The sequence below is a fragment of the Echiichthys vipera genome, assembly GCF_963691815.1.
Source record: "Echiichthys vipera genome assembly, chromosome: 9".
NCBI classification, from domain to species: Eukaryota; Metazoa; Chordata; class Actinopteri; order Perciformes; family Trachinidae; genus Echiichthys; species Echiichthys vipera.
This window is the reverse complement of record NC_139834.1, coordinates 24,885,151-24,898,023: the sequence shown is the minus strand read 5'-3', so window position 1 is coordinate 24,898,023 and position 12,873 is coordinate 24,885,151. Positions and strand designations below refer to the sequence as shown.

The window sequence follows — 12,873 nt, the reverse complement described above, 5'->3', positions numbered from 1 at the left end:
ATCTGTGTTAATTGGCGTCTTGGTATACTCGTTGTCCCTCAGCATACTTCAGATACTTCTCCTTCAGTTAGTGATTTTCAGCATGCCTAACAATAAATCTCAGAGAACATCCCTGACTTATTATTATTCAGCAAGGAGTAAAGATACAGTACATACTCCAGGACATCATGCTGTGCCGTTTTGTCGTGTTGGTGTTTGCCCAAAATGTTTAACTTTCCGAAATAGAAAAAATTGGCAGCCACGCCCACTTTCTGCAGAAACTGGCCAGGTGTGCAGTGTCTGTCAGAAATGTTTTTGATGTGTGCAGGTTTTAGCATGACGCATTCATCGAGCTGTGCTCTGTTGCCCTGTACGATGGCTCACCTGCGCGGTCGGCCTTCAAAGTGTCCCAGACGTTGCAGTTGAAGTCGTCGTAGCCAGCCAGCAGTAGGCGGCCACTCTTGGAGAATGCCACGGAGGTGATGCCGCAGATGATGTTGTCGTGTGAGTAAACCATTAGCTCCTGGTCAGCACGAAGGTCAAACAGCCGGCAGGTGGCGTCGTCTGAACCCGTGGCAAATGCATTGCCATTGGGGAAGAACTGCAACAAAGGTCAGGGGAGATTTCTTTAAGAGGAAACGATTTTGTGCATACGTCCTTTACTTGCAGAAAAATCATTCATATGCCTTTATTTAGTCCTTGTGATTTAATTTGATTCATTTTTCAGAGTCCTTCCAGTCATCCCTGAACGCAGGGACATACCAAGCCAACTACCGGCCGTCACAGGCACTACTTTTTATTTTTGGTCTATTTGGCCTGTTGAATCAGCGGCAGAGCCTGTGGTTGAGAGAAATCACTCTTATGCAGTGTTTTCAAGTGCAACTTTTAGGCGGGACACAGGCAATGTAAGGTAACGCAACAGTGGGCCTTCGTCAAAACTAGTTCTGTGAATTCACCTTGTCCCTGTCTTCAGAGAGCAAAGTGTATGGATTAGTATTTCAGTAATAATTATCTTTGCTAATTCTTTTTGAAGCAGGAAGCTAACTAACAGTTCCATTCAAATGCATTGAAAGGTGTCTGCTGTGTAAAAAACACATTAACACAGCTTTGTAAGGGAAACAATCAAATACAGCATCGTTCTACTGATCAGCATCCACAGACATGACGCACCTTGATTTTCAACTTGCCTATAATACTTGGGACTGTACCTGAACCTTCAGACAGACTTGGACTTGACACCATGAATTGATAAGTATAAAACATGTTAGATTGTGTGTGGCCTTACGCAGATAGCGTTGATGTCCGACTCGTGGCCAGTGAAAGTCTGTCGGCACATTCCTTCTCTGATGTCCCAGAGCTTGGCCGAGGCATCGCAGGCTCCAGACACAAACAGCCTGGTGTCGGGCGCCAGAGAGAGACTCATGACATCACCGGTGTGACCGGCAAATGTAGTTGTCTGCTGACCAGTCTCAATGTCCCACAGAGCGCTACAACAAAGCAGAAAGAGCATTGGCAAATTGCAGCTACAGTATACAAAACAATACCCAGAGCACCTTGAAATGTCTAAGTGTCATTCAAGAATGAAACTGAGAACCCACGATGTAATGTTGGCAGACCCAGCACTTGGGGCTTAAAGGGCAGGTCCATTATTTTTTGGTTTGTTTGGAGGTATTTATATCAATCTGTACATTCCCAGTAGTGTTTCTAATGTACTGAAATCCAAACATTAACATTTTGGCTGAAGTAAGTATGTTTTAGCATCAAAATATTGTTTTCCACATGGCCTGACGTAGGTTTCTGTGTGATGGCATTGCTTCAGTACAGTACAGTAACTTAGATGGCCGTCAGCACACCTCCGGTTTGAAGAAGTAGACAGGAGTACCGGTACACAAGCTGAGCAATGTACTTCTGTGCACGCCACAATATGTTCGATCTGAAACTCCCAATAACACACATACACTAACCGTTTGAGACAGCTGTAGACCAGCCACACTGTACCTTGCCATCAGAACCGAAGTCTTTATCTATGCTCTCTTCAAAGCCACCAGACTCCATTGATGAAAACAGTAATTTTACTTCACAGAACACGTGAGTTGCTGGTCCACGTCAGCCTAAAGCTGCACCCAGAGCAGCAACGTTGAATTGCTTAGCTTCTGTGCTCTTGTTTCTAACCTTAGCACAGCTAATGTTGACTCAGCTAGTGCTAGCTTCACATTATTCATAACTAGGGATGTCCGATAATATCGGCCCACCGATATTGAGTTAAAATGTAATATCGGGAATTATCGGTATCGGGTTTTTACATCCGATGTTAGTTCTGTAGGCTTCAGCATTTCCGAGTGTACCTGAATGCAACACGGGCCGTTTACAGGCGCATGCTTGATGACGTATAACACAACAACACGCTTCACTTGTAGGTTGCTAACCGTGGCTAACAAGCTTCAGCTCTCCCGGTGCATGAGATGTCCGTGGTTTGGAAGTATTTCCAAGTGTCATCTACTAACAGTAAATGTGCGCTTTGCAATGACTGCAAGGCGTCGGTAATGTGAGGAGGAAGCAAGGCGTCTTCCTTTAGAACATCAAATTTGATCACCCACCTCAAGAAGAATCATGCGGAGTGATACGCTACATCTGTGCAGCAAAGTGATGGAAAGAAGCAACAGCCGACACCGAGAAAAAAACTTTTTCTATCGTTCAAAATGCCGGATTCACCAAACGTGTGGAGTTCCTCGAGCCCCGTTATGTCTGTATAACGCCCAGTCGCAAGTATTTCTCAGACCAGTGCTTACCCGAATTGCACAGCATTGTTTACAGTCACGTCGAGAAGCTAATTTCTGGTGCTGTATCCGTTAGATCCAATGCAGGTTAGCATGTTGAGCTTAACTGCTAATTTATTGATTGTATTTTTTGCCAAGTTACGGCTCAGTCGTTACTCAGTCTGGAAAAAGAGAACTATGTTTGTTTACTACTCTGGACTGAAGCTATGCATCTTCCTTGTGTTGATAATGTCTGTAGTGTGTTTGAGGCAAAATATTCTCTCTAAAAACACAAACAAATAAATGAATGGCACTTTTTTCAATAACTTATTTTGTACAGACTGTGTTTACATTTGAAAAGCCATGTTGCATTTATGTATGCATCCAGTGGGGCATCACAATAGAATTAGGCATAATGTGTTAATTCCATAATAGGTGATATGTGATGAATTTTGGTGGAAAAAGGCTGCATATATCGGTATCAGGTGATATCGGTATCGGAAATTAAGGGTTGGACAATATCGGAATATCGGATATCGGCAGAAAAGCCAATATCGAGCATCCCTATTCATAACCTTATTGATTAGCTTACACTGGTTACCTGCGTCACTGCTTTTTGCTAACAGCTGAGTGGGTGTTTCCATATGAAAAACATGAAAAGAAAGCTGTTGTTGGCCTTTAAGGTTGACTTTTAATTGTAGCTCACAAGTTAATGTAGACGCTGCTGACTGAGTCTCAATATTAATCTGGGGAACTGATATGTTTCCAGAAATAAAGTTGACAACCAGAAAAACCCACAGACTTAATGTACATGCAAACCATAGCCCTTCAACCAATAATGAAATATATAATGCTGAATCTTTGATCAAGTTGCAGGTGTTGAGTGAACTCATTGATTTTTTGAGGCGGTTGTTTGTGGTGGTGTTGTATTGGGTGCAGTATCACAACTCACCAGGTGGTGTCTCCAGAGCTGGTGACAATCTGGTTGTCATCCAGGAAGCGACAGCAGGACAGGTAACCTGACAAAAATCCAAACACACTGATTGAATAACTTGTTCATGTAGGACTGTCTTCTCTGCAGTATTAGTATGCAGATCCTCAGTGTCTGCACAGAGGAAAGACATTCCAAATTATCATCACACCCTCAGAGAATGCTGTGGGTGCTGGGTGTGGGATGAATTGACTGATTCACTCCTAGAAGCACAAAAAAAAAAGCTGTAGGGTATCTCCCGGTTCATGAGTTGCTTCCATAATTCACCCTTTACTATCTGGCAGAGTGTGCACTACATACGGCGAGGGAACTAGAAGTGAAATGCTGACACACTTCCTGCATCATGTGACAGTGATCAGATGAATGCTCCTTGCCTCAGAGCTCAACACTTTCTTTAGTCCGAGTTGGGACACGGCTCCACCAGCTTCTGGTCTTAAAGGGAAACACTCAACATGTGACCGGCATCTCTAAGATATGAAAATAATAAGGTTTGGACATTTTGTATAAAGCAGTGCACACTGGTGTGAACTGGTGTAAACATGATCCTGCCTAGTGTTGTCCATTGATGTTTCACATGTTCCAGCTAATTCTCACTGCCATTTGGGCAAGCGCATGTGTGCAGATCTTAGATTTAACATTAATTCATTAAAATCCATATGCATTCTCCTGATTATTACTGCAAAGCATAGTATGATTTAGGGTTGTCCTTGATTAAAGAAATTCTTTGACTAACACTCTATTAGATTATTTGATTTAATGGACAGATCGTGAAAACAGAGTTTCTCCATGGTGAATTGCACAAAAGCACCACTTTTAATCTTGTGTTTACCAGAGATGTGTTCATATGTTCCTTAAAAAAGTATTTAGCAAGAAAAAAACATGTTGAAAAATGACTGCCTCTTAGTCGACAAAGAGCAAAACCACCAGTTAGTTGATAAGAGGGGGACAGTCCTTGCATGATTCAGGGATGTTAATAATTCACCTTTTAACCGGAAATAAGTACTTTTGATTGATAATACAGTTAATCAGTTATAATAAGTTTACATTTAAAGTAATTTTAAGTAATTTAAAAATGTTTGTTGCATGGTAAAAGAAAAATAGACTTTATAATCTACTTAACTGCTAGTTACCTTGCTTGTGCTAACTTTGCACTAGCGAGTTGCATTTTAAGCTCATTTTTTGTGGCTACACCGACCGACTGCTTGATGGTGCTCATAACAGAGAGCTACGGGACACACGCTACTATATTGATGAGGATGGGCTGGTTAAATTACTCGTTCTATACAGAGTATGAATGGCGGATACACCTTTGACTACCTCGCAGGTACATGAGGCGGAGACAGTTTTGGACAGTGGACAGCTGCAAATTTGAAAGGGCTGCGTGGTTGAGCAAGCATGTGTCCACAACAATGCATGCAAGCAACCTTGTGGCTGTATGACCGGCACAAGTCTGGAGCTGTCTGTAAACACTGAATGCAGAACGTATGTCCAAGCCTCCTGGACAGGTCAACTGGGACTCCACAACCTGCCTGTCGGTTAACGGTTAAAGAGGATCTGCTATCCATCAGAATTTCTTTTTACGTATCAGCAGGAACTGTTGGGCGCTAATGAAATTTCAGTGTTCCTGACAGAAAACCTTGTCCAACTTAACAGTATGTAATAATGATATATGCTCCATCGGCTGACAAATCCTGGGATTGATGGGTAAATGGGTACATGCTAATGGATGTGTCTGGCCTACCTGTGTGTCCGGCCAGCTCACGGCTGACACGCACGTTTCCCTCACGGGTCTTCAGGTTGTAGATGGAGCAGATGTTGTCCAGGCCTCCACAGGCAACATAGTTCCCAGAAGGGGCATAGGCGCACGTCATCACCCAGGAGGAGCGCAGTGGGATGGCGTGGACCTGGAAGAGAGAAAGAAGATTTAATATTAGATAGCATGCAGTGACAGATGGGAGAGAGAGGGGAGGAGGGCGTGTGACAAAGCCTGTGTGCAATATTAACTTAACCTTTCAAGGGCACAATACACACTATAAATAGCGGTACTTTAACACTTGTGAATTATTTTATAATACACTCAACACTTTTTTATTTAAATGAAACTGGCTGCTAGACATTGTGGGCGGTGGGGTTGATTACCTGGTGATAGCAAAACCATGAACGTTTTCACATTTACACTTCCTCAACTCATTATTCTGGCATCAATAAAGAGTTTAAATATCCAGTTTCTCTTTTATTATCTGGAGCAAAGAGCATTCGTCATCCACTGCACACACTGATAATGCATACGCATACAGACAACGTTCAAAAGCTGCATGCAACCATTTTCTTCCAAGGAAACACAAGATTAACAGAGCATTGAGATTGTTTTATTGTTAGGAATGTTGGTGTTTTTACCTTGTTTGTGGTGTAGCTGTCCCAAATAATGAGTTTGCCGTCCTGGGAGGCGCTGACCAAAAGCCTGATGAAAGAAAAATCACATAGCTCAAACTATGGAACAATTGAAAATTACCAGCCCATTGCTCATGTTTGGTGGGTAGTTTAGCACACATAGAAAATGGTATCTTACGTCTAATTGTGTGATGGATGTATATTGACGTTTGATATTTTTCTCAGATCCTGTCATCTGTGACATTCACTAACTAATCTGATCCAGAGAGCTGAAGCATACTGAATAATTTCTAATACACATTAAGTACTTCCAAGACCGTTTATTAACTTCCAATGTTTTACGTGCCTAAAAAACACACCCTGCTGAGCCTCCGTGGTAAGCACAATTCCCAATTATAGAGGAATTGCCATAAAGACTGTTTTGCATTGTAGAGAGAGAGCTCTCAGGTACCTCAGTGGCTTTGCTCTGCTATCTGGGTGAATCCAACAAGAGTAACCACAGCGACGGTCCCAATACACATAGGACCAGGAGCACAGTGAACACACCGAGGCCTGCAGGGACTCTCTAAGTCTTAACTACCAGGCTGTTGGGGACGTGCTTACATGTGCACACTCCAGCAGATAATAAGCCAGAGACAGAATGGGCTGTGCTGAGGACTGTAGTCTAAAAGAAAAGCCTCAAAATGAACACTGTAATGAAATAAACAATTCATGTCAAAAGCAGGAAAATGTACTACCTGCATTAACTGGTGCAATGGACAGTGTGTGCCAGCTGGTAGACAGTGATGCAATGTGTTTAAGTGCTCACTTTTTAGTCAGAACAGAGCTCTGACAACACGATTGGGTTCAGTCAATATTTGGAAATCCTTGATTCTGAATTTACAATCAGTGTGTGTTGCTCATCACTCGTCAGGTCTGTTTGAGTAACTGTGATGCTGTCATAGTCAAACACCAGGAGAGGAGAGTGTGTGTGTGTGCCTTCAGGGGTTAAAGTAGGAAACTATTTGTGAGATAGATTTAAAACGGCTCTTTACCTGAAAGCAGGCACGGTGTCTGCACTTTTAATCACTTGTAAGGTTAATTGTAGCAAACGAAGAAAAAAACATGAGATAACTGATTATGGTCCAATACTTTATCAATTGTCCTAGGTTTTCAGCATCAATATAACTGTTTATCATCCAAGTATTGTCATATAACAGCTGCAATATACTATGTTAGAATCTCAACACTGTGTCTATGAAAGAGAATATTTGTATAAATTACATTTTTTATTAAGGTTTTGTGTGGCAATAATGTATTTTTTAGCCCTGTGCTTAGTTTGTTTTTCCATTGGTCTAAAAAAAAGACAGTGTTGACTTTCTTATGGACTTATGGACTGTCATGTTTATGTTACGGTGGTGGTTCAACACAAGAGAGATCTAGCCGTAGTCTTCATGAAGGACATAAGTTATGACTTCGGCCTGGCACCATTCACATTTGAACCAATATCGATACCTGGAATTCAGTACTGGTACGCAACAGTACCTTTTTTTGTACCTTATTGTTTCTAATAACAAAAACGTACTGTACCGAGTTCAGTACAAAACCCTAGTTATGACTATTTCATGAGGATCAAGGTTATCTAGTTATCTAGGTCATCATTCAAGCTCCCTCTGTTGATGCCAATACCAACTACTATATACTAGTGTTAACTACAATGTCAGATTTCTCACATGCATTGAAATAAAACTAGAAAATAAACAAATACAACAACTTCATCTGATAGCTCAGGGCAGTGATTGGCTACAGTTTTTGAGTAGCTGGGCACTTAATTGTACAACATTTTTACAATTTATATAAGGCTGGACCCTATTATTCAATTTTCATTTTCGTTATTTGGACATTTTTTATTTTTTTTGTAATTAATAGTAGCAGATAGTTGTTTTTCTGGTGATTAATTGAAGAGAGAAACAAGACTACGCAATAACGCACAGCTCACTTCATCGCTTTGGAAAATAAATGATATTGTCTAATAACCTAGTTAAGAACAATAAGCAAGACTCCAGTCTGCTTACAGCTAGAAATCTTTTATTATAAAAGTTTCATTTTTTGTAACCTTCATGAGGTGAAGAAGTCGGACAGACTGAAATTATTATTATTTTTAAATATTCCTGTGTGTGTGCAGGATTTTTCTTTATTGTTCTCAAGATGACACTTCCCTCCAGCGCACCTGTCACTCTTTCATTTGGGCAGAAAAGTTCTTTTAAACAACTTTAGACAATATGACAACCATCAATTTTGATACAGTAATGTAATCCTGCCTGATGTCATATCAGTATGGCGGAGACATGAAAGGTGTTTGCACAGGGTTTGATCCACCAATAAGATGATTAACAGTGACAGTCATTTTTGATCATCAGAGTACTACCCCCTGAACATTTAACTTCATATATTATTGGTTAATAAAGGGAAGTGAAACTAACTGATGGTTTTCTTTTTCAAACTGCTGGAAACTCCAACTCCCAGACTGAATCTAAGTAGTGTCTCCGTTGGGCTTAAAATAGCAGACTGAGCCTCGACTACAGGTCAAACCATCTTCATGTGACCTTGTCTCTGGGTGGCTGAATCTCAGCAGGTAGTCCCAAACTACCCCAACTTCCCTGGGAGGTAAAACATTAACAGATGAAACAAACAGAAAGAGTTTACGGTGGGAAAACACAGTGGTAGACCTTTGTTAGTCTACATGACTGGGGACAATAAAAGAGGCAACCAGTAGAATGTACAGTACTACAATGTACCATATTCTGATGATCTCACTGCCATCCCTTCTGCTTGTATATATTATTTGATATAATAATGCATAGTTATTTATCTTATTTTGTGTCAATTGAATGCATTGTATCTTGTAATTGTGCTTTGGCAACACATTGCAAATGTCATGCCAATAAAGCCTTGTGAATTAAATTGACCGAAGAGATGATGAGGTGACATAGCAGTTTGCAATGGTCTCTCTGCGGACTGACGCACAGCAGCACCACAGTGATTAACTTGTTGGTTCCTGAGGTGAGAGGCGTGTGCAACTCCAGGGAAAAGGCATTCAATGTGAAGAGGAGTGTTGCTTCATCTGCCTTGGCTATCTTGCCTCAACACAGCCAAACAAAGGCTGACTCCATTTTGAGTATTTTCCCTACCCATATACCCCACCCCCAATGCACACAAACACAGCACACACAGACATAGGAGAGTGTACACACTCAGATAGTGTGACTGATGCATGCCCAGTGTTCATTCAACAAAACAGCATTTCCAGATATCCTGCTGTTGATTTGTTAGAGCACTAAATATATGTTGATGTGATAGATGGCATTGGACAGATGTAAAGAAGAAGGTCTGTTTTTAGATGGAAGGGTGAACTATTTGACGGTCATGATTTGACGAGGACCCTCAGGCGAAGTAGCACAAAGACAGTAAAGCTTGCTTTTATATCCATTTCCTGTATTTGGGCAAGGGGGCTGGGCGGACATGATGAAATATTTAGTTAATGGACAGGAGTTGAATGAGATTACCTCGAGTCAGTGCCCCAGTGCATGGCATAGATTTTAGCCAGATGCCCCCTCAGTGTCCGTCTAGTGCGCATCTGAATTCGGCCAACAGGGTCGATGTTAGCTGTGATCTAAACAGGATTAAGACGACAAAAGATTCACTCACACCGCTATATACTTTTAAAACTTCAAGTGAGGTGGAATTGCTATCTGTTAACACAACTAAAGACAAAAAACATAAAAAGACTTATCATGCACTTAGTAAACACACCACCCACTCCAAACATTAAAGCAAACTTTAGTATATTTTATAAAAGATTCTAACAGAGTTAAATAATAAATCTGAGGTGAGTTATGATCACGGTAAAACATATTACCTGAGACAGGGTAGCATCCGCACACGCTTTCCTGGCATCCTGAAACACAGAAAGCTCAGTCAAATCCATGTCACCCAACAAACTCTTCACAATTCATTTAACATCAGTGAACCGAAAGGTTCTGTCACCAACCTGAATGCTTTTTGAGTGATAATAAACAGGGCTGGGTTTAAAAAAAAAAAATTCAAGATCCTTTCATCATATGAAGCTAGAAGACCTAAGGGTACCAACCCTTAGGTACGAACCATGTCATGGCTAGCTTGTTAGAATGGGGGTTAAACACGCCAAAGTTGGGCTTCATTTTGACAAGGGAGAAAACTGGCATGGCCATTTTCAAAGGGGTCCCCTCACCTCTGACCTCAAGATATTTGAATGAAAACGTCACTTAATACTCAACAACTACAGAGATGGTTGAGTTGCACTTTATTTTGTTATTAGTAGTAAAATCCAACCCATGTACAAATTGTCTCTGTCACAAACTGTGTGATCTCAGCTTAACTGCATGGTTTGTAGCCTTAATAACCATTAAAAAAAAAAAAATAAAGCCAGTAAGCCAAACAAGTGAAACAAGAAGAAGAAAAGGAACATTATTTAACTTCTGCATTGTAACCATTAACATGCATTCTCGTTAGGTTGCAGGAACACTGCAATGATGCTAATGGGTTTAGCCGACAGCTAGGTTGCACCAATCATCTGTCAAATATAAAACAGTGGCTCCTGATGGAATATTGTCATTCTACTTAAGTCTTTGGTGGCTAGTTACCATAGACTGTAGAAAACGTGGACGCAGTTTTTGTGATGTCACCTAGAGGTTTCTGAAGCTCAAAGTGGGCGGCTCCAGCTGTTGCCATCTTGGCAGTGCTTGTCCATCTAACTCCCAGTTAAGAAAAATGGGCAAAGAAACCTAATGCCGATGGTGCTCAGGCGGGCCAGATGAAGCCTACAGTCTATGCTTGCCACCTGTGACGGTACCCACCTGTAACTTTAAGCCTCAGTATATTTAAACAGACGACTTATTAAAAATATTCACTGCCTGTATAATTGTCATGAACTGGGAAATGAGCTACAAAGACCAAAACTAGGCTGTAAACATGTTTATTTCTGCCGTTAAGTTTGGCATTCTTACATCGGGGATCTATGGGGAACTGCAGTTATTGGCACTTCCGCTTCATTTCTCAGACTCTGAGGTTGTTGCTTGCTAAGTTTACAGTATTGTAGGCAATGATGTCATTGAATCTGACTTGAGCCAATGATGATGTGTATTAACATCCCTGTCTCTCATTAACTATAAAACCTGTAAAGCTTTTTGGTCTCCAACCACCAACCAAGACAGACCTGTGTTTTGAAGTACAACACACCTTTATCGAGCAGGCTGAACTCTGAATGGCTGAAATGGCTTAGTTTGTGTTACACCTTTATAATATCAACATGGACAGGGGAAATATCTCAGTGAAAAATCTTTCATCAAACTCTAGTTTGGAATATCAGTGTCTAAAGCATAAAGCTTCATTGACAAATGTCAATCTGGATTTGTAAACTAGCAGGACAAAAACGAAAAACAGGCAGACTTGAGGATATTGATGGACTTACTCTGATCTGGTTCTTGAGCTGCTCAGCCTCCTGGCGTAGCTGATCCAGTTCACTCATTTTCCTCTACTAATGGTGTGCTTCGCTCCGCCGCCTAGACACTTGCAGATCTGGAAGAGACAAGAAACAAGAGGCTCAACATACACACCACATACTGCTCATTTCGTGTTGGTCGTAATACACAAAATGTGCAGGTCTGTGCTTTTTTACTCTGAATGATAGTGCATCAAGTTACACCTAAGACCAAAGTGTAAAGACATTATGTGCTTCGTCTTCTGTGATGAATTCATGGACATGGTTACTTCAACCAAATGCATCTGAGGATCACATAGTGTCTGTAAGTCTCAGACAAAGTCACAGGGACTCACAACAGCCCAACACAGCTCAAGACTCGCCCTTGCCAGCTTGAAACTGTTACCTAGCAACAAGCACTCAGCAGCTACTTTAGGATTAAGATAACAGTTTAGAGGATGATGTTGAATTTGTTCTCTTTCCCCTCACAAACAATAGCAAACCCTTGGGCAAAGATCGGACCACACTGAGCAGCTGATAACCAATCCTCAACAGCCAAAGCAGAAACAAATTATTAAAAAGGTCCAATCGGCCATAAGGGAGCAAAATGTACCCCTTACAGTCTGTCAAAAGAAGCAAGGATTAGGAGTCCTGATGTCAATAAAGCAGAGAGGCAGACCCAGACACTAACTTGGGCTTTGTTGCACTACTGGAAGCCCAAGGTGCTCTGATGAGGGGCTGGGTTTGACGAAGCTGTCAATGCTCTGGTCTCTGGACTCTAAACACTTCTCCAATGTCATCCCTGTAATCCTGGGACACAGTTGATTCAGCTCCTCCAGCCAAATCCGGTTAAGACAAAACCTGCTGATGATCCTAAAAGCAGTGGCTATCCCGCTGACCCCAATCCTCTGGTTGACGCTCTTAGCACTCACACTTTTACTTTCCATAGAAGACAAATTCTACTAAAAAAAGAAAAACACTATTCTTACAATTATAAACTCCGGTGTACAGGCTTGTAGGCATGTTGGAGAGATTAAAGACAAAGTGTAAGTAAAGGTGTAACTCGGTGCGACTTTGAGTTCCTGTATAAGTCACAGCAAGCCAGCAGACAAAACTTTCCACAACAGCTGTCCATTGAAACGGTTCACTCCAGGATGATTCATAATACATCCAGGGAAGTTAATTAAGCAACCGTCTTCCTTTGATGCGCTCTCCTCTCACTCACCACAAGGGCCAATCCCCCTCACGATTTTATAAAA

At 41.4% G+C, this 12,873-nt stretch overlaps 1 protein-coding gene across 1 annotated transcript in view; it reads right to left on the bottom strand.

Moving 5' to 3' along the window:
• Nucleotides 1–12,873, bottom strand: part of gnb1a (guanine nucleotide binding protein (G protein), beta polypeptide 1a) — a 39,529-nt gene that overhangs the window by 6,262 nt on the left and 20,394 nt on the right. The window contains exons 2-9 of the mRNA XM_083920969.1: nucleotides 11,606–11,712; nucleotides 10,016–10,054; nucleotides 9,663–9,769; nucleotides 6,124–6,187; nucleotides 5,468–5,630; nucleotides 3,688–3,754; nucleotides 1,265–1,466; nucleotides 364–580 (exon numbers count right to left, since the gene is read on the bottom strand). Of these exons, the coding sequence (XP_083777095.1) occupies nucleotides 364–580; nucleotides 1,265–1,466; nucleotides 3,688–3,754; nucleotides 5,468–5,630; nucleotides 6,124–6,187; nucleotides 9,663–9,769; nucleotides 10,016–10,054; nucleotides 11,606–11,662 (916 nt within the window). The 5' untranslated portion in view covers nucleotides 11,663–11,712. The remainder of the gene's footprint in view (nucleotides 1–363; nucleotides 581–1,264; nucleotides 1,467–3,687; nucleotides 3,755–5,467; nucleotides 5,631–6,123; nucleotides 6,188–9,662; nucleotides 9,770–10,015; nucleotides 10,055–11,605; nucleotides 11,713–12,873) is intronic.